This window comes from Doryrhamphus excisus, chromosome 12 (assembly GCF_030265055.1).
Source record: "Doryrhamphus excisus isolate RoL2022-K1 chromosome 12, RoL_Dexc_1.0, whole genome shotgun sequence".
Classification (NCBI taxonomy): Eukaryota; Metazoa; Chordata; class Actinopteri; order Syngnathiformes; family Syngnathidae; genus Doryrhamphus; species Doryrhamphus excisus.
Window position 1 is genome coordinate 5,800,313 of NC_080477.1, and position 27,023 is coordinate 5,827,335.

At 40.3% G+C, this 27,023-nt stretch overlaps 1 protein-coding gene across 4 annotated transcripts in view; it reads right to left on the reverse strand.

The window, feature by feature from the left end:
• The window catches only part of prmt3 (protein arginine methyltransferase 3), a 67,701-nt gene that overhangs the window by 11,909 nt on the left and 28,769 nt on the right, over positions 1 to 27,023 (reverse strand). For 3 of the 4 annotated variants that reach the window (XM_058088916.1, XM_058088917.1, XM_058088919.1), the window contains exons 11-13: positions 23,115 to 23,193; positions 14,662 to 14,849; positions 11,611 to 11,697 (exon numbers count right to left, since the gene is read on the reverse strand). In XM_058088916.1, coding sequence (XP_057944899.1) covers positions 11,611 to 11,697; positions 14,662 to 14,849; positions 23,115 to 23,193 — 354 coding nt within the window. Of the gene's footprint in view, positions 1 to 7,486; positions 8,995 to 11,610; positions 11,698 to 14,661; positions 14,850 to 23,114; positions 23,194 to 27,023 lie in introns of those variants that run through there. The other variant, XM_058088918.1, reaches the window with a different exon arrangement.

Here is a 27,023-nt window from a genome sequence, read left to right on the forward strand (position 1 = left end):
GTCACAAATCCCATGCCTCACAAATTACTGCAATACAGAATAAGCAAATTAAGCTTTAATACAATACCAGGTAAGCATGAATCAGGTATGAATTCCACCACTTCCCATATATTTATTGCTGTTTTTATTTATATATTATATTATTTTATATATATATATTTTAATGTGTTCTTAAATTATTACTAATTATAATAATAAATAACACATTATAATTTATTAAGTAATTCATTCAGAATTTACTGTGATATTTATCATAGTTGTTAACCTTAAATGTATTTAACATGATTTGTATTTACCATGAATTACTTACTGACTGTTTTAACAAGACACATGAATTTTTTAACCTAATACACATGAATTAATTCTTAAATTTATACAAGTGCCCCTCTTGCTACATGAGCATAATTAATGAATAAGGTGTGGAAATTTGTGATGAAAACTTCATTAGTAGGAAAACCTGCCATTTTCTGCTTATAAAAGGTCCATAACTAGACCATTTATTGGTAGAAATATCTGATTTCCCCTAAATTGGCAACATTTGAGTTTGGCAGTTGTCAAGAGGGGCGCACAGTCATCAACTCAGCTTGTTTATGTTTATCATTTATACTGTTATAAGTAATTTTCTTATCATTGGAAGAATGCATACCGGTATACTGGTGTATTAAAAATATCAAAGAACCCTAATGTATGTTTATTTCAATACCTACAAGGTTTGTGTAACACATTTCCGCAATATAACATTAGTGAGGGAGGGGTGATTTGATTGATGACCTCCTGTTGGATTATGTTAGTGTCTAATTAGAGTCTAAATTACTCACGGTTTTCTATCCGCGGGATCTACTGTAGTACTATTTTCTTCCCCAGTCTCCTTCCTTGTGCTACCACCTACCTTTCTTGTTTAGGCTGAGTCAACACCATGTTCCGTGTGCTCCCTCTCACCCCATCAGAGAGACTTGTCATTGGACAAAAGAAATAAATTAAGTAGCAACCACCAACAACATGGTGGAAATTTTGCTGACGATTAAAAAAAAAAAATCACATCGGTGTGATGACTATTGCACCAATGGGTGGATGGAGACAGTTGATATTGAAGGTAAATGTGCATTTCTGACTAATTTGATGACAGTTTATAGACAAATGTCTTCCTTAAGGTTTACACTTAAATCTAAAAGCCCATAGAGATAAAATTACCTGTAGTCTACTACAAATAAAGACACCAAAAACCCCAAGAATGGAGGTACTGGCCATGACCAGACCTGCCTTGGGTTCACAAAACAACCCCCAGGATGATTCTGCTCCTATTTCTCCCCCCACTGGAGGAAGAGAGGTACTCTATCAATCTCGGGAGCACACTTGTAGTGGCACTGATGCAGAACTAATAGCTTTTAATCCTGACGCAGCTGACAACTTCGAGGCTGGCGCTCAGAGACAAAGAAGAGCTGAATCAATGCAGCAAAGACAAGGGAGATTCCTTTTGAAAGCAATGTTTTCATGGTGTCATGGTGTTTCAAGTGCGGTAAACAGCCTCTACCAAACAGCTTCAGACCTTTTTTTGATTCAGGGTAGAGTGGCCACACTGACTCAAAGCTTGAAGCAGCATATGAGGACAAAGTAGAAAAAAAAAAACCCTGTCACCCCAATACAATTACGGCTTTTAATGAACGCAGCACAGATCCTCAGTGCTGTGGTAATTAGGAAATTTGGTGTAATTAGGCAGAGCAGTTTCACTTCTCTCAGATGGAGATTACACTTACTGTGCCTTGCTGATGACAAACTCTCATAAGCGACATTGTTCGCCACCTGCTTCTTGTAACTTTGAAAGACAGGAAATCTGAAATTGGGCCATTGTGAAACGCAAGCACAAAATGATGGTAAAAAATGGAGAACTGAAACATTTCATTCAACGCACTTATTTAATAATTATGACTTGATGTCTATTTCAGCTAGGCAAAGGAAGAGAGGTGTGCTTATATGGAATATCAACATGGGATATGGAATATCAACCCACCCGCGATTTCCATGAAGCTGGTGAGGTCATTATGAGTTCTGACGTAAAGTTGGGTTTAATATCCGTCCCAGGGAACATCTGAGCGACACAACTGCATTTTTCCTGCAAATGCTAAGTGATTTACATCGGTTCTCATCAAGGACAGATATCACCCACCGATAATTATTAGATATTAGACAATTAGATGTTATCGGACATCCCTATCTTTAACATATGTTTGGCCACTGCTACTAATAAATGCAGGGCTGATGTAAAGGGGAGAAAAGATAAGAAAATTCCAAGCACATAATACTCACTTTGCATTTTGTGTTCTTTCACTCAACATCATTTTTTGGAACCCAAAATACAGTATAAGGCCTTGGGACTGTGGTCTGCAAATGTGATTGTATCATACATAGACTGGCATACGACATCCTGTACACACATACACTAAGCCAGTGTTTTTCAACCTTTTTTGAGCCACGGCACGTTTTTTACATTGGAAAAATCTTGTGGCACACCACTAACCAAAAATGTTCCAAAATGTCACCACGACCTCACACGTGCATCAATAAGTCTATGGGAGGAACAAGGTAGGTGTTGCCACACGGACCAATATTACATTGCTCTGCCAGTCTTTACACCACAGACACTCCACAGTAGCCACGTTTTTACATCACCACTTTTTCTCTTTCCGAATGAACTTTCGGGAAACAATGGTATCCACAGAAAGGAATATTCCAATCTCTTGTCTACATGCGCCGTGAAAATCAACCAGAATAGTCAATAGGGCATGCCCAGTAAAACGTAAACATCAACATCACGTGATACCGGCTTCCCCAAGTTTTTCTTTCACTTGTTGGAATAATAATATAATAATAATGCCAGTTTTTCAGTCTTGTCCAGTCTTGAAATTTAGTTTGAATCAAAAACAAACTTTGCTTAGTCCAGTGCCGATTGCTGGCCTCCATTTTTAAAAGTGAAGAACGTCTGGATCTGCGTGTTACGTCATATCTGAGCATGCGCTGAAAGAACGCACCCGGGATCAATTTAAACAGGAAAAGATCAAATTCAATCTTGCTAATATTTTATAATTAAACTCAGGACATGTTTTATATAGATATATATTTTCTTTTTTAATAAAACTGGACTTGTGAATAAAGTATAGAAGGGTTTAGATTCTGTTCCACAGATGGCGGCAATGCATACGAAAGCTGCTTGCCAACCGCCAATAAACAACAGAAGAAGAAAAACACCACGAAGAAGAAGGCACCCTGACAACTTTCCGTTTGAGCGGGCACAAGATACCTCAATCGGATTGGTTAAAGGAATATTCCATCCCTGTTCAATTCTTTCCGTTTGAGCAAATAAACCAAATGCAATTGGAATATTTGGGTCCATGTATACTATTGACATAATGGCTATTGACATAATATTTGCAAATGATGATTAATAAATATGAATTCTAAAAAGTGATATTGGATAATTCCTCACGGAACACCTGACGGTTTCTACACTAGTGTGCCGCGGCACAGTGGTTGAAAATCACTCCACTAAGCTACACATACAGTCCGCTTATTACACTGCACATGAAGAATAGCGGTGATGAATCCAACTTTCCACAACCATGTCGGTAATATTTTCCAATATTATTAATAACATTTATAAATATAGTGACATTCTCAACAATTCTCTTCCATTCCAGACATGCCATTGTGATGTTATTTGCCTACATATATGTGTGCCATGCTGGCTTTACCAACTAGAAAGATAACCATAAAAATGATGACTTACACAATGAAAAGAGACTTGAAGAACACATGTTCTTGTAGCCATGTGACATTTAAAGTATGGAATCCTTTAAAAACTGCAACCAAAAGCAAATTATACCTACAGAAACGGTTGCTAGCTATGCTTGCGAGTGCAGCCTGTGGGTTGAGATGCCATCACATGTCAATGCGAGCTGCAAACGTGAACCAATTTCTCTACAAAGACTCAAAAAGATCAGCAAAGTCAGCATTTTTTGCCTGAAGACTGAAGCACAAGTTGCGTGCTGGAAGACACGGCCATCCCAATGAGAGCGGACATTGTGTCGTCGTCATTTCTATGCTGCTGTTGTAGCATAAGCTCCTGGGAAAGAAGTTTAGTTCCTGTTTTAAATCCTAAAAATACGTTAAGATACTGTAAATATCACATGTTATCATCAATGTATGTACAAAGTATTATGGAAGAGGAACTATATTAAGATTCTTATTGTCAATTTTAACCAATGTTCGAAACAAGCCGGCAAAAAGTGTGGTGGCTTATGTTTCATTGTTTTGGCTTTGGGGTCATACATTATGTATAAAATATAATATTTATGGGTAAACTGTTGGAACTTATTAATGATTTACCAAGTAAATTATATAATGTATGGTTTGTTTTACTTTATTTTTGTTTTACTTTGCTTTTGTTTGACTTACTTTTTTTTTGTTTGACTTTACTATTATTGTAAAGCTTTACTATTCATCATTGAAGGTGAAGAAGTAGATGGTGATGGCTTAAAGACCAGGTGAGAGCTTCATAACTAGCCAGGATGAGAGTGCCTGTTGAGTGGACAATGACCACCGGTGAACTACAGATAACGGTCCTTCGGAAGAAGAAAACGCAGCAAAACCTCAGCAAATGTGAACCAGAATTGTGATACTTGTTGAAGACAATTTGGTAGAATGTTTTCAACCAATGATTTGGCATTAAATCGATCCAAACAAGCATCCGTGGGATATCCCGAACCAACAAAATGGGGTCTTGTACTGTACTGAAAGGTCACGCATACAAGCACTTGAAAATGTGTGTCAGATAGCATGCCATCTTGTAAAGTGTTGACATGTTACTGAAATATTTTGGCAGTAGAATGCAGATATAACCAATACTACGCAGGAGTAAATGAAACGATGCAGTGAAGAAAAAAGGTAGCCCAACAACTGCAGTAACTCCTGTCACAGCGTTGTTGTAGTAAAAATGCTCACTGACCCAGGTTGAAGCCAAAGCAAGCAGACCTGATGTCACATACACACGACCACACTTGAAAACAGGGAAAAGCGGAATGAATGCATTTAATTTTCATCAGTGTTTTGCCCCGGGCCCTGAATGTGTCTTTGATAAGTGATGACAGTGGACTTCTTGATGGTCCATGGAGGAGGCTGGTACATTACAGTGCTCTGGCCAAGTCTCCGGGAAGAGAGGGGGGAAAATTAATAATTATCATCATGGATAACACCAACAGGGAGCAATTCATCATTGCTCCCCTTTCGCCTAGCTATGTGTCAGTTAGCCGCGTGGCCCGGCCAGATACTATTATACAACAGTGGGGGGACATGAAGAGGAGGGAAAGGGAGGGTTGCTGACAGGGATGGGTGAGGGGGGTGGGGTGGAGGCAACAGAGGAGAGGTCTAATGTGCTTTTGATAGGGTTTACCCAGGCGTGGAGGCTTCAAGCATGACCACCTCACAGGCACATTGGGTGTGAATCCCCTCACCTGCCTCTCCTCTCACCCTCTGCCAGATTGCTGTTGTTCCAGTGAGGTGGCACACAAGCCTCGCCTCGCCTAGTCTGCATCCAACCAGACCTCCTCACACATGATGTTCTCAGACAACACACAAATAAGTGCAGTGGAACAGCTGGAGAACGTCCTTTTTCAGCTGTGCAAAGCAGACCACGGCCAGCTCCATCACAGGGTTTTGTTAATTAAAAAACACAACTAATGCCATCGTAGGTTCCAAACTTTTTTTTTCCTAACAAGCATACAAAAGAAAAACTTCATATGAAAATGTACACTAAATTTGAGCAACAAACCTACTCTCACTATAAAACATCAGGTATCGTTCTCCATTTTTAACATCATCAGTGACAACATGTAAAATGCACATTTAATTACTGCATTTTCTGCACCTGATTATGAGGCTCAGTGCCAATTAGGGGGTCTATTTCTATACTGAACACAAGACTACATGTTCCTTAAAGGGGACCAATTATGCTTTTTCAACTTTTCTGATGTACTATAAATGGAGTTAGAATGTTTTATTCTCGTGTTTAACGATGCCCAAGTTTCAGATAATGAGGTTTGTACATTTGGAAGTGAGCCCTGAAAGAAGTTTGGAATGGCTCAAAACACTCTGTCTCAGAAGGCGGTGTGTGATGTTACAGAAGGGCGGGCTTCCTTATATGGGCGTGCGCTGTAAGCCAGATACGCCTTCAGTCCTTCTCAAGCTTTGCTTCCCCCAGTATCTCTGCTTCTGTGTTTACGTTGTTAGCAAGGGAAAGCTACATTTGTTCATAATTTCTAACGACGCCAGCATCAGTCACAAGTGATTCCTGATTCCGTAGCAGCAAAAGAAATGCATTTTAATTTGTCAACAGCATTTCACACTGGACTGTTTTGTGAACATGGGCCAGTAGGCATCTGGACTAGCCAACAAACTTGCTGAAGCCAACGTTAGCTGGTTGTGTCTAAGAGGCAGAAGAGCAAGCAGTAAGTCACAATTTATCAGTGCCCTAACTGTGTTTATTTCGTGTAAGTCATGGAACAAAAGTGGTTTTTGGTGTAGCATTATAGAGCATGCATACAGGGAGTGGAGTTGCTAATAGCCATTTAGCCATTTCCCACCACAATCAGTGGGTTTACCCAAGATAGTCCTGCGTGTGTAAATGTGTAATGACCACATTACCGATGCTGTACAAAAGCTGTACCATTAAACTTCAGACTGTCCAGTCTTCAGGATCCAACACATATGGCTGTATGTTAAAAGCAGATATTTAAAAAAGATAAATCGCTGTTTATTATCAACTCCTATATATTATATACTGCCAAGTTGTAAGTCTAGTGTTATATATATATATATATATATATATATATATATATATATATATATAATAATAATATATTAATATTATATATATATATAATATATATTATATATATATAATATATATAATATATATATTATATATATATAATATATATTATATATATTATATATGAATTATATATATTATATATTATATACGTATATATATTATATTATATATATTTATATATATATATAATCATAATCATCCCGCCTACTTTGGGAGAACAAGTAAACAACACTACATACATACATATACACACACACACACACATATATATAGATGTTTGGGATATATATATTGATATATATGATGATGAGAGCATGTTTATGCTCTCATCATAATCATCCCGCCTACTTTGGGAGAGCAAGTAAACAACACTACACACACACACACACACACACACACACACACACACATATATGTATATACATATACACATACATATACATAAACACACATATATATACACACATATATATATATATACACATGTGTATATGCACATGTACATGTATATATATATATATATGTATATATATGTATATATGCAGTTGGACGCTTACAACACTGTAAGTCCTAAGCACTTGGGAGTGTAACCAACCACAGCGGAGTGGGCGTGCCATGGGTGGAATAAATTAAAACACACCGTTTTCACAGGAAGCACAAAATCCATAGAAATACAGCTAGAATAGGTGCAGATTCCGAAAGATCTAGAAAGCTTTATGTGCTGGTTATTGTGTGTAGCTGCTCTATTGGAGTTCACAAGTCGATACAAAGGGCCGGACAATGAGCATAATAGGTCCCCTTTAATCACAACCACGGGCAAAGTTATACAAGATTCTGCTGAATTTAAATGTTATATTTTCATATTGTGATACATTATAAAAAATATCATGATATATGCTAAGGTCCACATCGCCCAACACTACACAAGATGAGACCCGACATTGGTAAGAGCTGCTGCCAATATTGCTTTTGTTTGTAATGGAAGTCCTGGCCAATATTGGGATACAGTCATGCCTGTCTCCACGCTCCCTCACTCTCTTGCAGTTTTTTTTTTGTTCTTTTGTTTTTAAATTATGAATGAATGCTGCTTCACGGTTGACTATGGCCAATGTATTATTGGAGAAAATGTATATTTAAGCAAATGTTACATATTTTTAACCTAAATTAAGAAAAGGCGATGTGCTAAAATGCGTGTGATAAATGCATTTCAGACATTTTGCTGGATCTCTGTCATATTCTCAACACAAATATACACTGCCGTATTAAAGATACACCTTTGGATTAACAACTGTACGTGACCATTGGCGCACTTGCAGTATCTTCAGGCGTGCATGGATTGTGTTTGTAGTATAGTTTTATAGTTTATAGTTTGTTAGCAGAACTTGTGCGTGAGAGATGACCACCGAGACATTTTTTGCCCCTCAGGAGTAATAAAGCTTTCAAATGAATGTCATTATCTCCTGCTGCCTCCATCAGAGCTGATGAGAAATACTCACTTCCTGCGGAGCTACATGGCCTAAACACCAGGTCACTGAAAATATTCCATTCCCATTGCAAATTAAAGTAATTTGCCAAATGTACAAACATAAACTACATGAATTTAACGTGTCCTCTTATTTTATGTATAAGTTATGATGAGGAACTGGAAAAACTTGTTTTATGTCACTAGTATATTCTTTTTGTGGTTGCGAGCTACAGTATTTGAAAGCAGACTAAATATGTACATGCCTATGAAATGTAAAAAGGGGTAAAGAAAGGGTGGCTGGGGGGAAAAAAAAAAACTAAGAGCAAGGATTTATCTTGTGTGTGAGCGGCACAGACGCAGGGGTTGTGCTGTTCATTTAATGCAAGGTTAGGCAGGCTGAGCTGATGAATGGAGTGTCGACAGGAGAACAAAAGCAGGCGCTCCATCATTGGGCGAGAGGCGCAGCAGCCCTTTCTCACAATCCCTGAGCACTGATCCAGGAGCAGTTTACCCTTCACACATCCTAACCTTAACTACCACTGAAAATCTGCAGACAATACTGACTCCAGATCTGTATCTTTATGGCAGCAGAGCCTCGCGCAGGTCAATAATCATCCGTAAATCCCAAAGACAAGCAGCGTTGATGCTATAGGAGAATAAGAACAAAACAGTGTTGACTGGCGATACCTTCTTCACAGCAGACCTGCACTGTATACATACTATTGTTCATGTAATACTCTTCTATATCAGCAACATTTGCTAGCATAAAAATGCAAGAGGAAAGCAATTTCCAACCCGGAAAAGGGTATTAAGTACCTTGTCAATAATGTCCCATGATCCATTTTTCAGTATTCCAAAGTGCCTTTGCTTGCAAAAAAACTAATAAAAAAAACAAAAAAACAACAGCCTCATCTCCAAGTAAACATAAGCCAGATAATAACCACATATTGATTATCTATTAAACCCATGCAACCAAAAAGTACCGTAACACTGCAGCACAACACAAATGCTGCTCGGCTACATGCACAACATGTGCCACAATGCAAGAATATCAGAAGACATTAAACTGAGGTTCTTCTGCTGCAGGCTGCTCACAACACATTGAAATGTGGCTCTGTCATTGGAAAAACTTTGGGTGAGGTAGGTAGTGGGAGGAAAAAAATAGCTGCTAGCATCTCACCAAATAGGCTCATAAACCATTGTACCATCGCTTTTGTGTTTTCAGCTGACCCCACCTAGGAGACAACTTAATTCATGTGTTGCAATCATCTGTGCAGTTCACCCATACAGGAAGGTATAACTTCAAATTAGTGTCAGTCAGATTGTAATTATTTAAAAACACTTTGTTACCTGTACAAAATTTTGAACAATAGCCATTTAACTTTTGGTTTTGGTCAAAAGATACAATCAGTGACATAGCCATGGAAGTTGTTCAAGTGGTATAAATAACCTATCTTTATCCTTCAGTTTTAAATTGATGAATTTTATTCATTCATTTTCTACACCTTATCCTCACAATGATAATATGGTATTGTGCAGAGAGTGCATATAGAGTGCTGAGAGTGTGAAAAGTCAAAAAAGTGTAATTATAGTGGATCTACAAACATTCGCAAATTCAGCATTGACGGCCATACACACTCACTGATTTTTGGTCACAAAAATATGTTTTTAAATGTCTGCAGAAATCCTATTTCATTTGCCCTAAGTTGGTAAGAATTTATCAATAAGTGATAATACAAGTAAAATGTACAACATGAATGTACCACTGTAAAAAAAAAAAACTACATTTTTGTCTTTGTGCTTCACCTAGTTGTCATAACTGGAACTACAAGTAGACACGGCTTCTCTGACAGTGAGCCGGGACGACCCAGCAGCCTGCAGAGAAGGGAAGCCTTGTACTACCGCTATGTACTACCGCTAGCCGCTTCAGAGTGAGGCAAGGATGTCCAACAACAGACATAAGAGGGGTTGTTGCGCTAGCCTGTGACTCGTGTGTTCTATCCATCATCATTATCATTCATTAGTGGCGAGTACCTATACCAGGCGACAGTGATTCAGGAAGTAGAGCAGGTTGTCCAACCCCACTTCGCTTTCTCTATCCTGGTGCAGCCAACACTGGTCAATGACTATTTGGTGTTTAGCTTTAAGTTACTATAGGCCTTGAGAAGTATGTGTCATGAACCAAACTTTGTCAAAGAATGCTGGATAATCTTGGGACACCACAGCGCCGATCAATAGGAATCCACTACTCAACACAAAGGGCCGGAAATTAGCATAATAGTAGGTTACCTTTAAGACATAATTCACCGGGAATTATTTGTGTTATTGTAGCTGTAAAAGTACTGACAAAATGAGAAAGTGGGATTCTGCAATATTTCGGAAGTCCTCGGGAGCACTTGGGAGTGTGACCAATCACAGCGGAGTGGGCGTGCCGGGAAGCAGGCTATGGGTGAAATAAATTAAAACAGACTGTTTTGGAAAAAGCCAAGAAAATACAGCTGGAATAGGTGCAGATTCTTGAAGGTCTAGAAAGCTTTCTGTGCGGGTTATTGCAGCTATTGTAGCTGCTCTGTAGGGAGTCCACAACCCATTGCAAAGGGCCGAAAATGAGCATAATTAAGGTCACCTTTACGACATAATTCACCAGGAATTATTTGTCTTATTGTACTGTAAAGTATTGTAAAATTGGCTGTATGTAAATACAAACTAAACAGTTTTTTTTTTTTACTGTCTGACTTCCCAGACAAAAAACAACAACATGGCGAATCAGACAAACGAATGATTAAAAACAGCCTTATATCCCTTTTCGGCAGAACTTTGTAGTAGAATATACACCAGCTTACACCACCCACTCAGCTTTCGATCAAAGCCTAGTCTTCCTGGAGCTGCTGTGGCATAGTCCTTATGATTACTTAATGATCTGCACATCACTAGAAAGCGCGGTCCCTCGCTTCAGAAAACAGAATAATTCTGATAGTAATTTAAAAATTGCTTTGCAAATCCTACTGCCGCAAACATCTTCAATGTTAAAATGTTTTTAAAATAATCATTTTGAAATGTTGTAGTTTGCCCACACCTGTTCTAAACTATTATTCTTCTCAATCAGTTGTGCTCACCAACAACACAGGGTTTGTGTTTCATTTATCAACCCGTAAATGAAAACTTTTGGATAAATAAATAAAATAAATATATCAATGTACCCTCTTCAGTGTCTGTAAATGATACTGATGTTCGTGTTTGTACAGTATAGTACGTGCGTTACCGTGCAGTCTGTGGTGTTGGTAATCTTCAAGCAGAAGTCAGACGCAAACTCCAACTCTGACAGGGACACTCTGTTGCAGTCAATTGTCTGTCGAGTGTAAAAATGAAATATTAAAACAGTGACTGTATTAATATACAATATTCTCATACAAAAACATCTGGTGGTCATAAGCTTTTATTTGCTTAATGTTATTTTTCATATTGTACAGGGCTCTACATTAAAAACAAAAATGACTTGCCCATGGGGAATCCTTAAGGTGAGAACTACTTGCCCGAACTTGCCCCATGTAAAATGAAAAGACTGCCTAATGATATCATATATCAATATATGCTGATAATTCATCAGATAATAGTACTGACGCATTGCATTTGGAATGTCTGAAAAATTGTGTAGATGTATGTCAACATGGCATGCCATACTACCTTACACATGGTAGTCGTAGTAAGCAGTGATATTTATAAGTTGTGCACCACAATGAAACATTATTGAATAGACACATTTGTGTACTAGTAAAGTGTTTTTAATCCAGAAAAAATGCTCAATGGTCAAACAATAATTTGTGAAGCAAAGGTGAGAAAAATACACAGAGAAATGGAAGCGCTAGATTTTGTAGCTTGTGCAAAATCAGCACTTGGTATTGGATCTAATGGGTGGTGTTTCATTGTGACCACTTCAAATTGTCACAGCAATGTGATTCACTCACCTGTGCCATCATTTGATTTGCTGCCGCTAATAAAATACTTGTTTAGGAGGCACTGCTTCATCACTTTTTGATGTTTCCTTCACAAGTTGTTGAAGAATTAGACCATGTTGGCAGGGACGCCATGATAGATGTTTTCCTAGTCAAACCATCGCTGATTGGTTGATCGTGAACAAGAACGGGTGTGGGTAAAACGCGGACTGTGGACCGCGGACCACGGTCTAAATAAACGATTCTGATTGGTCCATTTCAAGATTTGCACGGATTGGTTTGCAAATTACCAGCGGAATTACGCAGTCCGTGTTTTACCAACACCCAACAAGAACCGCTTTTAAAAAAACTCTTGGCAGTATAGCATGCCAAAGTGCACTTGCCTGATGGGAATATCACTGATTGGATTTATGTACTTGCCCGTATTTTGTTTTAACTTGCCCCGGGTCATCGGTACATCGTTATTGTCGAGCCCTGTTGTAGGAATATATCAATTCACACAATGTTGCAGTAAAATTTGTTCAAAGTGTAATTAGCTGTGTTTCTGGCCATTTATTGTACAATAACAATACAAATACTACAGCAGTAGCAAAAATCTTGAAATGAGGCAACATTGCTGGTTTAGGATGCAACGAGCCACAGTTTGCTCCTGGATAGTGGTGTTGTCAATGGCCACTGGCTATAATGAAATAATTACTATCAGACCGACAATGATCATGAGCTAATATAAACTCAGGACATGGAACATATTGCACACAACTACATCTGTGCAGTTTGCAATGATATATCTTTGCTCAATTTGCCCACATTGTTCTTACGAAGAAAAAAAAAAAACATCACGTTTGCAGGAATGTATAATTCCATGAGCTGGCTCTCAATTTTACGGCGTAGCAGTCAGCCTTAATAGAATGTTATTAGATTGCATCAATGAGAGCCAATGGATGAGAGTCCGTGTAATTTGTGGAGAGGGGCTGTCTATTTGTCACTGGAGGGGAGAAACTATTGATTAGAGGATTCAAATTCCATTATATCAACTTCAACCCTCATTCATCACATCCACACATGGGTGGAGGACATGCTGCTTAGCAAACAGGCCAACTGGAGCTGAAACGCACAATAGTAGGAGAAATGACAAAATAGTGCACTGCAACACTAAAAGACATTAGAGAAGGTAACTACGTTGAGATGTGGAACTTGTTTGACTTTCTTTTAATGTCAGTGCTTTCCCATCAGCTTGGTGAAATGTGCTGTACTCACAGCGGGCTCAAAGTAATGAAAAATCTTTAGGAGAAAGTGAAAGGAAAACGGCACTTTTTTGGATTTTTGCCCGTAATCCAAAAGCCTGGAAATGTCTTTCCATTTCTGTGCTTTCTAAAGAGTGAAAAACAGCTAGCATGAGGCCACTAAAATTGCATGTTATGGGACACACCTATTCTACCCTCTTAATATCGACATATTTTGCCTTTTTTTGCGGGAGCTATAGATCAGTCTTATACATCTTCTGTGTGAATTTCAGACTTGTAGGCAATGTCGGAAAGATTCAGCCATCCCATACCAGACCGGATAGCATAAGGGACTGTTTCGTTATATTATAGTTTTAGTGTGTTTTAGCAATAGTGCAAAATTGATGGCTTGTACTTTTTTATGCAGTTTTGGTCTTTTGGTGTCTATTTCAAATAAGCTCATTATGTCTATTTAAAACAATATATACAGTAAACCTCGGGTATATCGGATTCAATTGTTCCCACTGGTTTTGTCCGATATGAGCGAAATCCGTTATATGCGTATACCGGAAAATGTCCGTTTTACGCATATATCGGATTTATATCCGGTATATGAGTAAATCGGATTTTATCCGTTATAAAAAGGCACTTCCTTGACTATGTTTCCAATGTACCTGGACGCGCAGGCAACACTGCAAATGACGTCGTATAGTGGCCTGTCACGATTCGGCGAATCGGAGCGCCACGATGCGGCCATCCGATATATGCGAGGGAAATTTAATGGAAATGCATTGGAACGGGACTGGAGATTTTGTCCGAAATAGGCGAAATCCGTTATAAAAAATCCGATATATGCAATGAATTTTTATTGGAAATGCATTACAGAAAAATCGGTTCTTTTTTATCTGTCCGTTGTGAGCGACTTTCCGATATATGCCAGTCCGATATACCCGAGGTTTACTGTAATTCAGATAATTAGTTTAAAGGTTCATCAGCAAAATTGTTGAATCCCAAATGTGGATCATGGTTTCCATCAATTGGCTTGGGAATATCTTGTATCCCTTTTTAAAATCATTGTTGTCAAATGAAATTATATCTATAAACCCATGATTTTTTTTTGATGACTGCTGTGTTTACCTGTATGACTGTAGGCTCAGAGATGAGAGTGTCTGCATTCACCACTTCTACCACAGCCTCTGGCACCACAGCCTTCTTCATGCATGCCATGTTGAATCCATACACATCATCCCAGAATGCAATGCGTTCCTGGTGCTTCTGTTTGTCTCCAATTGCTGCCATGCTGATGTTACAAAGGTCTGGGAAGACTGGGGAAACAAGGAAATTGAAAGGACAACAAACTTTGATTTTTGTGGGGTAATTTACACACAGTCAACATTCTACAGACTCAAAAATGATCACCATCTGGACAAAAGTTTGATAATCTTATAAGAAAGATGACTATTTGGTCATAATGCAAACAAGTGTGCTTGAAGGAATCAATGCGAGGATTTGAAACCTTAGAACACTGTAGAAACTGCTAAGCTTGAAGGCTCTAGATCGGTTTGGATAAAAAAACAGTGGTTTACCAGGACAGGTTCCACTTTAGGGATGTCAAAGTTAACACGTTAATAACAAGAGGAAATTCCCTTAATGACACTAATTTTTTTTTACGTGGGATTAATATGCACAAGTTTCTGTATACTGCCCTTGGTGGAAAAGGTTTTGCCATCCTTGCTCTGAGGCAGTGGTTCTCCATTATTCCCTGTAGTGGCCACACTGTGGGAAATAAATGTTGTTGCACCCCCCGATTTGAAAGAGACGATGCGCCCCAGTGCCACCGTGAGATTTTTCTTGTATAGTTAAGCTGTGGTGCAGCTCGTGACACCTAGGAATAGACCATCTGACAACCAAGACTAGTTTGGTCGACTACTGGAGAGACAGTACGAAAAGATGGCAGCTGGGACAGCATGGCTTAGCACCCTGTTCTTTATCTTTCCGGAGATAGAACCCCCCAAAGAGCTACAGAATGCCATACAGAGGAGTTCCCAAAAGAGGGTGAAGGTCAGATCTCCATTCGGATGGACCAAAGGTTGACAACCCAAACAATCATTGCGGCTTGGATATTCATCAGACCAGAATGAAATGCTTGGAGCGAGAGAGTGACGTGCCACGCACAGGTCTGTACCTGGTGAGAAATAGGAGGAGCCAGGCTATGAGGCAACCCACAGAGCCCAGTCGTTCCAAGTACCAAAAGTAATTCCAAAGCAGTGGATTAAGTGGCCCTAAGTGGCTACAGTTTGACAAGGATGTGTCCAACTTCATCCAAGCCACAGCCAAAGGAGACTCCGAACGATGACTACCATCACCTTCAGCTATGCCCCAGCTTCGCACCCTCAGGAAACAGACAGCTACTGATGAGGACAAGCAACCACTAGCGAAGCCGCAAATCATCCTGCGAAAGAAGCTGATGATCCCCCGCAGATCAGAGTGGCACCATAATTGAGGAAGAGAGAGAACCAGGAATCGAGCAGCCTTCATCACCAATCCCTTTGGCTTCACAAAACAATTGCTTGGGGAAAAGCGAAGTGGTCGTCTTGAGAACTCAACAGAGGAAGTGAATCACTTCTTCCAAGATTCAGTGAGCGATCCCTGAAGAGAGCAAAAACTGGAACCCAACAAAGTCCTCATCAGCCCTGTGCCTCAAAAACGGAGTTTAACTTGAGGGAGCCAAGCCTGAGGGAGGTTGAGGAGATCATAAAGGCAGCGCACAGTTATACAGCTCATCAGAGAGGCCCACAAAAACAAGAGGTGACCTAGTGGTCTTGTGGTTGGACTTGGCCAGCACCTATGGGTCCGTACTGCACAAGCTGGTCGAGTTTGATCTGCATCTCCATCAAGGTCCCATTAAGGTCTAGGACCTGATTCTACTATGATAATTTCAGAGGGTCACTTCTGGGTCAGAAACATCAGACTGGCACCACATTGACAAAGGAACAGGCTGGACCATTTCTGTTGTTCTTTTCTTTCTTGCCATGAAAATGGCCCCTGTCCAGGTCAGCTTTATATGACAGACCTTCCCATTACAACATCATCAGTCCCAGGGTGCAGACGGATCTTCCAAAGACTTGAGAGACTCCTCACCTGGGAAAGGATGAGTGTTAAGCCAACCAAGTAAAGCTCCATGGTGCTGAAGAAGGGGAGAGCGATTGACAAGTTGCAGTTTTCCATCTCAGGAATTGTCAACTCAACTATCATGTGGTGCAAGCTGTCTATGATGGCCTGTTTGGGGGAGGAGTGAAAAACCGTCCTGTCTTCTTTGCTCAGGAAGAGGCTTATTAGAACATCTCCGCATCTGCTGCCCAAAGGCTGTGGCTGATGGTCGCTATCGTTGGTGCCATGACCAAGTGCTTAGGGCAGTGGCTGAGAGCTTAGCCTCAGCCATCAACATCCAAAGAAGGCAGTCCCTTTCATTAAAGCTGGTGAGAAACCCCGGGTGGGGCCACAGTTAACAACAGGCCTCCTCAACTTGGCCTCTCTCTAGCAGCAGCAGGTCGACCTGGGAAAACAGCTGAGGTTCCCACAGAAAATTCATTATTTCCGAGTCATTTGATCATTCTGGAACTTACTGTGCTCTGGGAAGAGCGCATTGAGGAAGCCAATGAGAGGAAACGCGCCATGTACCAGGAAGTGGTGGAGGAGTGTAGGGAGAGTGGCTGGAGGTCATTCTATGAGCCTAAAAAGTCGGCTGTAGGGGTTTTGCAGGTCGTTCACTTTGCAATTGTCCTTAGTCGTTTGGGCATCGTAGGGGTGGCCAAGAAGAAGGCCATCCAATCCACGAGCGAAGCCACAGAGAAGGCCACAAGGTGGCTTTGGATTAAGAGGGCTGATCTGTGGACTGCTACTGGGACCCCGGTGGGGTCGCCTGGGTGGGGGGGTGTATGATGTTTGCGAGACCCAAAACACCTAATGACTCCAGGATACATCGCTGGATGCGTCCTAGTGCGTCCGTAAGATGTTTGTTGTATAGTAGGAAACTAATATCTATTAATTTATCGGTACTGTACAGACTGACCTCAAAACCTGAAAGCAGCGGAATGCAACAAAATGGAAAGCAGTAACTCATGCACGTGTATTTAAGAGTTTGACAAATATTGAAAGCCCTCCCTGCACCCCGACCCCGACTTTTTGCCTATATTTGAGCTACCCAAAGCACTCAATACATAGCATTAGTGCATTCCTCAAGGTCTTGTGGGCGTGTTGTTTTCCATCAATTTGCTGAAGCAATAGTAATGACTGAATCTATCACCTAATCAAACGTGTCCTGGTTTTTGTCCTACTTCCAAACTTCATACTGTAAACGTAAAATCTTGGCATCACACATCACAGTGTCTATTTATAGAGAAACAGTTACGCCTTTAAAATGTAAAAAATTATGACTTTTAATGTCTTCTCACATTTGAATATCAAGATACATTGGAATGATACTGTTGGATGATGAGGGCTTAGATGTTGGCCACCCTGCTGTGAACCACCATTAGCTAAGAGAGGGGCCTAGGGCCAAAATTCTTGCACAAAAAAGGTTTTACTGTGGGATTATAAAATACTTTTATACTGGATAAATCTAAATGAAAACAGCCGTGCTTGTGGGGATATGTTGATTTGAGCCAACATCAATCAGTATTATCATTCATAACAATGCATAAGATGATTTAAAACCCGGTGTAGCATTAAAGCCAAATAACAAGCACACATCCTACAAGAGGCAAAAGGGAGCTACAGTATTATTACAGCATTTCACAGCTACAATGGATTCCTGCAAAGTCACGATTCAGTAATGTCTTCCCCCCCAAGTTTACAGATTTTTGGTCTAAAAAAAGATTTTCAAATGTTTCATTTTATTTATTTTCATTTAAAGATTTTTATTTTTTTGCAGAAAACCCATTTCATTCACATCGTGACGTCATGCGCCATCTGTGTGGCTATGGAAGCTTTGTTACAAACTGACCTCAAAACCTACAGTACGGTGAATACAAGTTAAAAGACGATCGTAAGTCATTACTGGAATTACAACAGCCAAGCAATGTGGATTTTGTAGATGCGACTTGGAGAAAACGCCTTCTCAGACAGCGAGCTATTAGTCTCCAACCAGTAGCTCATGAGCTACCAATAGCTCCTAACCACTTCTCGAGTAGCTCTCCAAAGGGTTTATTCATTTATTATCAACACCTATACTGACAAAATTATAATGTGCTATTCGGCAATAGTATCGGAAGTCCTCTGGAGCGCTTGGAAGTGTGACCAATTACAGTGGAGTCGGCGTGCCCCGAGGCAGGCCATTGGTGGAATAAATTAAAACAGACTGTTGTGGAAAGACAACAAAACAGCTGAAATAGGTGCAGATTCTGGAACTCTTTCTGTGCTGTTTATTATATGTAGCTGCACTATAGGAGTCCACAACTAAATACAAAAAGCCAAAAATGAGCATAATTGGTCCTTTGAGAATATTTGATTTATTTCAAAACATTGGTTAGTTGTACACTATAGTCTGGGCTCTCGAACAAAATTTATATCAATTGGAAACTTTTTTTTTTTAATGCTTGTTTGTTGGAGGTTCCACTGCATTTTTGACAGTATCCTCTGGTGATTGGAGTATTATTATGCAGTATAAATAGTTTAGATTCCTACATGAGTGTTTTTATTCTTGCAAGCCATCAAATGTATTTTCTGTGGCCCTCCAAAGGGGGTTATAAAGCGCTTTATAGGCGGAAAAAAAGAAATTATAAAAAAAAAAAGAAAGCAACAACCTTGGCTGCAAGCAGGCTTTAATGTACAAAAGACTAAAACTTTCATCATTTTAAAAATATATCTCTTTCCATGGGCATGTTCTATTTATTTTGCAAGACATATGGGTTGGCGCTCAGTCTCACACAACCTTCAATAGATCGGTACATAAATTGTGAGAATGGATGGTGACAGCTCAGTGATGGGCATCTCATGGCCTCATTATTAGCCAATGCCTGCTGGTGACCATGCACGTGTCACCTACCTAATGATGGTGTTTGCACACTCCCATACAAAGTAACATCACCGCATTTTACTTATTACTGAAGCCAGAGAGTATTCATGCACGCCAGGTGGAAGGGGTTGCTGATTTGGCACAATTTGGACACGCTTGGTTATGAGAAATGGAGACAAAAAGTTGAACGCTCGAAAGAGGGGTTACTACAGTGTGAATGGAGAGGGAGGGAAGACGAAGAGAAAGCGGGCACACGGGTGTCCCCAGATTCATGGCTTTGACATCTGCGTCCTTCTCGACTCGCTGCTCTCAACCCGTTTGTCATGAACCCCCCCAACCTAACACACACACACACTCTCTCGATCCCCCTCATTGGTCGGCTGTGAAAGAGTAGATTGTGTGGGAGGGATTGTGGGGCAAAAACCAGATCCTTTTTCCCAGGACACTGTGCTGTGCAAGGCATGCGGTATAAAATCCTCACATTTGAGGTTGAAGGGAAAATCACCTCAACGGGGGAAATGGGGAATGTGCTGCAACCAGTTTCTGATATAGCTTACATAAGCTGACAGCAGTAACAGTGTTGGGAGGGGTCTTGCATTAAACTTAAAGATATATATTTATTGTGCAATAGTGAATGTAAACATAATAGTAAACACATCATTGACCCTCATTTCTAAATATGTGATAATATAGGTAAAATGTGCAGCATACATGTTTGATAAGTTCGTGTTACGGTTCGATACTTATTTACATGGCGTGCACAACAGAGTTATTGCTAATATTCCGGTTATTTGATTGCATGTAAACGTAGCCATTGACCATTGATGTTGAACAAGAGGGTGCACGGCTCACAATCTTCGATGTTGAGGTCAGGTCCAGTCAAGTTCTTCAACCCAACCATGTCTTGCCTATACGTACCTCCAGCAGGGATGGCTGGAAGCAGAATGTCAGGGTTAAAGGCTCTTGACAAGGCATATGGCCATCCTCTGACCTGCCATCTACTGCACTACTCAGTTCATAAATCTTTATATGTACTGTCATGCTGGCTTTCTAAATGGGCACGCTACTTGCACGCCTGCAAGTGTGTGAGACATCCGTCTCCTCATGTCTCAAGACGTCACCAAAAGAAGTGTGGTGGAACGCTTTCCAAGTTGTGTCACGGGGTGATCTTGTTCAATGACATTGCAGCATCAAAAGCAGTTCCGTCACAAGTCATAATATGTTATCTGGTGGTCCGATTTCTCTTCAGCAGATATTAACCTTAGTTTAATGCCCAAAATACTATGATAAAATGTTAGCACATAATTCAAGCACAAACACATTCATTTTGTGTTCCTGTTCATTGGTTTCACATGTCATTAGACCAGCCTTGAGTGGAATTCCCACAGAATTCCCAGAGGATTAAAATGGTCCCCCTTCAGCTGTTTAATGAAACTCCATTTAGATTCCCCCTGATTAGTGCATTATTGTGTACAAGCCATGCACGGGTGCATTTTCACAGTGACTTAGTGTGGCTTAGAATGTTGAGAAGCCTTTGTTTTCCGAGTTGCTATACAGTAGTGCCTTGGTTAAAGTCAATCCTTTCCAAAAGGTCATACTCTCCCCTAAACAGACTCTAACCAAAGCACATTTTCCCATAGAAAACAATGTAAAGCCAATGAATCCGTTCAAGATGCTAACACAACACACATTTTATAAACAATAATTACAGTTGCATATAAGTATATCAAAAGTATCAACATACATTATGTGGAAATTTTAGAGGTAGGGACAGTTTAGAGATTGCAACACAAATCACAAGTCTGGGATCTGACTTGCATCACTCAACTTTTACACAATTTCAGCTGATGTAGACACATTCTCACATCGTCTGATAGTCTTAGGACTCTTCACTTTTACAAGCTGACCAGACCCAGATACAACAAAGCAGGCCCAGTGCTTGTCCAATGTTTTACATATTGTACATTATGAACTAGGGATCGACCGATATGGTTTTTTGGGGGCAGATGCTGATACCGATTTTTTTCCATCACCCTCAGCCGATGGCCAATTTTGCTTGGGCCGATATTTGTGGCCGATACTGCTTTTGATCCCTCAATTTACATGAAAAAAATTACCATGATAAGAAATATTACAGGTCTCATGTTTAAACAAATATTTATTGAAATGTAAACACTGGGGCGGCATGGCGGTCGAGTGGTTAGCGCGCAAACCTCACAGCCAGGAGACCAGGGTTCAATTCCACCCTCGGCCATCTCTGTGTGGAGTTTGCATGTTCTCCCCGTGCATGCGTGGGTTTTCTCCGGGTACTCCGGTTTCCTCCCACATTCCAAAAACATGCTAGGTTAATTGGCGACTCCAAATTGTCCATAGGTATGAATGTGAGTGTGAATGGTTGTTTGTCTATATGTGCCCTGTGATTGGCTGGCAACCAGTCCAGGGTGTACCCCGCCTCTTGCCCGAAGACAGCTGGAATAGGCTCCAGCACCCCGCGACCCTCGTGAGGAAAAAACGGTAGAAAATGAATGAATGAATGAATGAATGTAAACACTGAACACAGTAGATTCAGCTGTCTTAAACACACATTTAAACGGCATTATCAACTTTAAAAGGAATAAATATTCAACCATGTGCAAAACATTTCTGTCATAGTTTAAATTTATCTAGCATCGATGTGATGACAGCTCCTCCGCAGCGTGACGCGCTGTGTGTGCGTGCGTGCGTGCTCGGAGAGAGCGCACACACATAACACGACACGCATTTAAAGTTGCATAGTTGTTCATTCTTGTTCTGCTCAACGAGTGAGAGTGCTTTTATTCGTCTGTTGCGTTGGTATGTGATGTTTTTGGGCTTTCTTGTTGTCACACCGTGACTTAAAGTGTTATGCCTAGCGATCACCCAGTGAAATGTGATGGGCTTAGTAAAGTGTTAAAAGCAAGCTAACGCTATTACTTGTGGGGGCGGGATACCGCGACTACGTGTGTTGCGGGGTCCTCTGCTGTCGGGGCAGCTTTGTGATGCCTGACTGTAAATCATGCGGTGGAAAAATACATTGGCGAACCCACGCGCGTATCGGCCAATACCGATACAAGGAAAAAACGCAAATATCTGCCTGATATATCGGCCGGCTGATGTATCGGTCGATCCTTACTATGAACCAATGATCCAATCCAATGATGCATTCAAATTTATGGTTGTTTGCTTTTGTCATTGATTAATCATTGTTGTCCTCTTTGTGTCATATTGACAGGGTACCCGCTTCTTTGAAGAGTAGGCTGGTGAATTTCAAAAGTCTTGGAAATAACTTTGGAACCCTTGCCTGCTTTATGTAAATCAACAATTCTTTGTCATATCTGACAGCTTTTTTGGCAAGCCACAAGCACAGTGAGTCTTTTCTGGTTGATCTTATTAAAGACCTAAAATAAAGTAATTCTGTGTCATTATTTGTCATATACATATTTGTCAATATAATGCACTTAGATGAAGGTACTTTTAGCATCCGCCTATATTGTTTAATGGGTCACCCGGCTGTGCTCACAGGTGACAAGGATTCAAGAAGGAACAAAAGCCCTACCTGAGCCACCATCAGCCAAATACAGATCTCTGGCCACCAAGACTGAATCCAACATGGACTCAAACAGCAAAAAGTAACCCTGGGAAGAGAGAACACAAGCAGTTTAGTTCCACATTCTGGTAAAAGACTGAAATCTTTCAGTACAATCTCATGACAATAAACTTCAGAGCAAGTAATAAATGCAGTATGGGATATGGCTACATAACAGCTTGACAATTCAAATAGTTTTAATTGTATTAGTGAAAATTTAAATTCACCATGACCATGAATATTGTGACGTCACTCCAAGGGCTGCCACAAAGCATCCAGATTTGACTCTGACACGCCCGCCTGTTGTGCTCCAGGGGCTAACACATTAACCGTGGTATTATTTAATTGTTGAAAAGACGTTTTGGTCTCCACCATGTTGGCTTCTGCTGACAAATGGCTTCTTTTTTTTTTTACTCAAACTAGCAGATCAGCCAATCGGACTTGCCATGCAATTAAATAGGGATGTGCAAGTTCAATATTTGGGAGTGTGGATTATTCATATCTGTCTTGATTTGGCTACAAATTCCGAGTCTGGTGATGTTATAATATGCACATTACATGAATCATACTGATGATTTTTCTCATTTACTGTATGCATTTATCTATAACCTTTTTTCAAGGTACAACCTTTTCAAATAGTAACGTCAAAACTGAAAAAAAAATCCATGTTGTGCAAGTTTCCATTACATCTGCAAATGTTCCTCCTCAAAAACTATTGACATCGCTCAAATTGTTGCTATAAAGACTGTAAATATGCTCTGTCTCGTACACCACTATGTTTGTGAAGCTGTACCCAATGGCGTCACTTGTGAAATACGAGACCTAGTTCATCATGGCTGGACCCATGAATTGTAAATAGAATTTTTAGCGAATTAAAATTTTAAAAATGAACATAATTACAAACAATATATATATATATTTGGATTTGGAGCATCAATAATATTGACCATTAAACTGCATCAGGTTTTCTCTCTTTTATGGAGGGCACAGACAAACAAGGTGAGGTGAGGGCCAGGAGAGAACATTTAAACTGGACAGGGAAAGTATATGAGTGTGTGATGACAATGCTTTTTAGTATATGACAAAGACAGGAAGCCGTGCAGAAAGTAAGATAAGGAAGCTGAATAGTAATCGAGTGAAATGACAACCTTTTTATTTATTAACAATTAACAGAAAAAAGGGCAGGGTCAAAGGAAGGAACATGATTTATACCATTATAAAATCGTGAAGATCGCTGTCATGGCCAGTGTTTATACAATGACCACAGTGGTGATGTGGATAAACCCCAAAGCTACCTGAACGTTCAACCGATACCGTACATTTTGTGTTCATCAAAGCTGGATTGGTCTCAAACCAAAAAGTCAGATGAACACGTTGTTGCTGACTACGGTCCACTCCATGACCTTTAACAGTGTACCGTTTTTAAAACCCTCACAGCATACACCAGCCTCATAATTTAGTGCCCAATTTCACGGGACACTGCTTCACTTGAAGGAAAAAGGGATACGAGAGAGGCCTGAGAGCAGAGTCACACATTAATGGTCAACGATAGACCCGGAGTACTGCCCCTACTGCCTTGACAATGGTGACACCCAACAATTTTACACATTTTCAATATTAATTACCTATATTAGACACTCTTTCTGGTGAGGTGCAAAGAAGCAATATTACTTAAAGGGGGATTGCTCTTTTTTGTCAAACATGAACACAAATTTCTTTCCCTTTTATGTGCATTATAACGTGAGAAAACAAGTTAATATGAGCTAGCTGGGACACAGCTATTTTGACGCTTAAAGGGGACCTTATTATGCTTCTTACACTTTTCTGACCTACCTATAAATATAGTTAGAATGTTGTATTCTTGTGTTAAACAATGCCAAAGTTTCAGATAATGAGGCCCAAAACACTCTGTTTCAAAAAGGCGTGGTAAAACTGCACCTTTGTGATTTCACAGAGGGCCGGACTTCCTTATGTAAGCGTGGCGTGAAAGACAGATAAGCTCTCTGCCCTCCCACAAGATCTGCTACCCTGTTTACAAATCAAGGTTCAGGCAGAAGTGATTGTATTTCGTGATTCCCAGCAAGAGAAAAATATTTTCCTCTGTCAACGGCATTTCACACGGGACTATTTTTGTGAACATGAACTATCTGCCAAATTGTTGCTGGAGCCAGAAGCAGCGCGTTCTCACCGGGAAAAGGTGCACTAATTTCGGACACGCTGTGCGTCCACGCAGCGTCCTCATGTCCAGCTTCTGAGCTCAACCGCAAGTCAAGTCAGGGGTCTCCAGCCAAGCTGCCAGTAGCTCCCAAACACTTTTCAATTAGCTCACCCAATACTTTATTAATTTATCATCAACTCCTATACCCACTATAGGGCTGCACGGTGGACAAGTGGTTAGCGTGCAGGCCACATAGCTAAGAGATCTGAGTTTGATGGCACCCTCGGTCATCTCTGTGTGGGTTTTCTCCGGGTACTCCGGTTTCCTCCCACATTCCAAAAACATGCTAGGTTAATTGGTGACTCCAAATTGTCCATAGGTATGAATGTGAGTGTGAATGGTTGTTTGTCTATATGCGCCCTGTGATTGGCTGGCGACTCCGCCTCCCGCCCGAAGACGCTGGGATAGGCTCCAGCAAGCCCGCGATAAGCGGTAGAAAATCAATGAATATACCTACTATATTAGAAGGTTGGGATCGTTCGTAGTTAGGAAGTACTATGGGCATGTGACCAATCACAGTGGAGTGGGCATGCCCGGAGGCGGGCCGTGGGTGGAATAAATATGATCATTTTGGTGGAAAGCACAAATCAAAGGAAATAGGGTTATTGTGTGTAGCTGCTCTATAGGAGAACACAACTCAATACAAAGGGTCGGGAAATGAGCATAATAAGTCCCCTTTAAGCCCCTGAACCATCCACTTGCAAAACAGAGTGATCTCTCAACGTCCCGATAAACACTACCTAATGGTATTGTGTTGTTAGTTTTGAAAAGTTAACACCAGGTTATAAATCAAGCCTCACACGTGTATTGTTGAGGGTTGTGGCAATAAGCCGAAAAGTTGGTCAACTTTGAGATTTCACATGCTACCAACAAAAAAACAGGACAGACTGATGCAGTGGATACACACGGCTTTCAACTTAGACCGGACAACATCGCGACGAAGACTCGGCAAGATGCTGGAGTCTTACCTTTTTGACGGAAGTAGCGTTATTTACGATCAGTGAGTCTGTGAAAACAATGTACCTCGGAAAGACGTTCAGGTAATGCTTTAAATCATTATCTTGCATAATCACAACATGTATAAAAAACAATAAAACACTGCTATATGTTTTTTTAGAGGGCTTTGCTGTCAAAATAGGTGTGTCATGAATTGTTAGTTAGCTCATATTAACTCGTTTTCTGGCATACTAATGCACAAAAAAGGGGAAAGAAATATGTGTTCATGTTTCACAGTTTCGCAGTTCCCCTTTAAGTTAGTCTTTGCCAATAAATCCCTGCTATGGGTGAGAGTTTTCATTAACACTGATCCCTTGCAGATGATCTACATTCATTTGAAAGTGAGTGTGTGCGTCTGGATAATTAACTGCACATAAAGTAGCTGAAACCAAATACATATTTTATATCACTAAGCTTAATGACAGAAGCAAAGGGGAGGAAGGCCGGGAGAGAGGGAAGATTGTTTATCATAAATGAATTATAAACATGGTGAAGGCCGTTTGGCATCTCTCATGCCCGCCTCTACCTGGTTATGTATACAGTAAATAGGGGACTGATATTCTTCCCAGAGGAAATACTATTTTCTTTAATTTGTTAAAGTTGTTCCCCATTTAAGAGTCTTAACTTTGTTTTATGCTTGTTTACGATTCTTCTCAGTCTCTTCC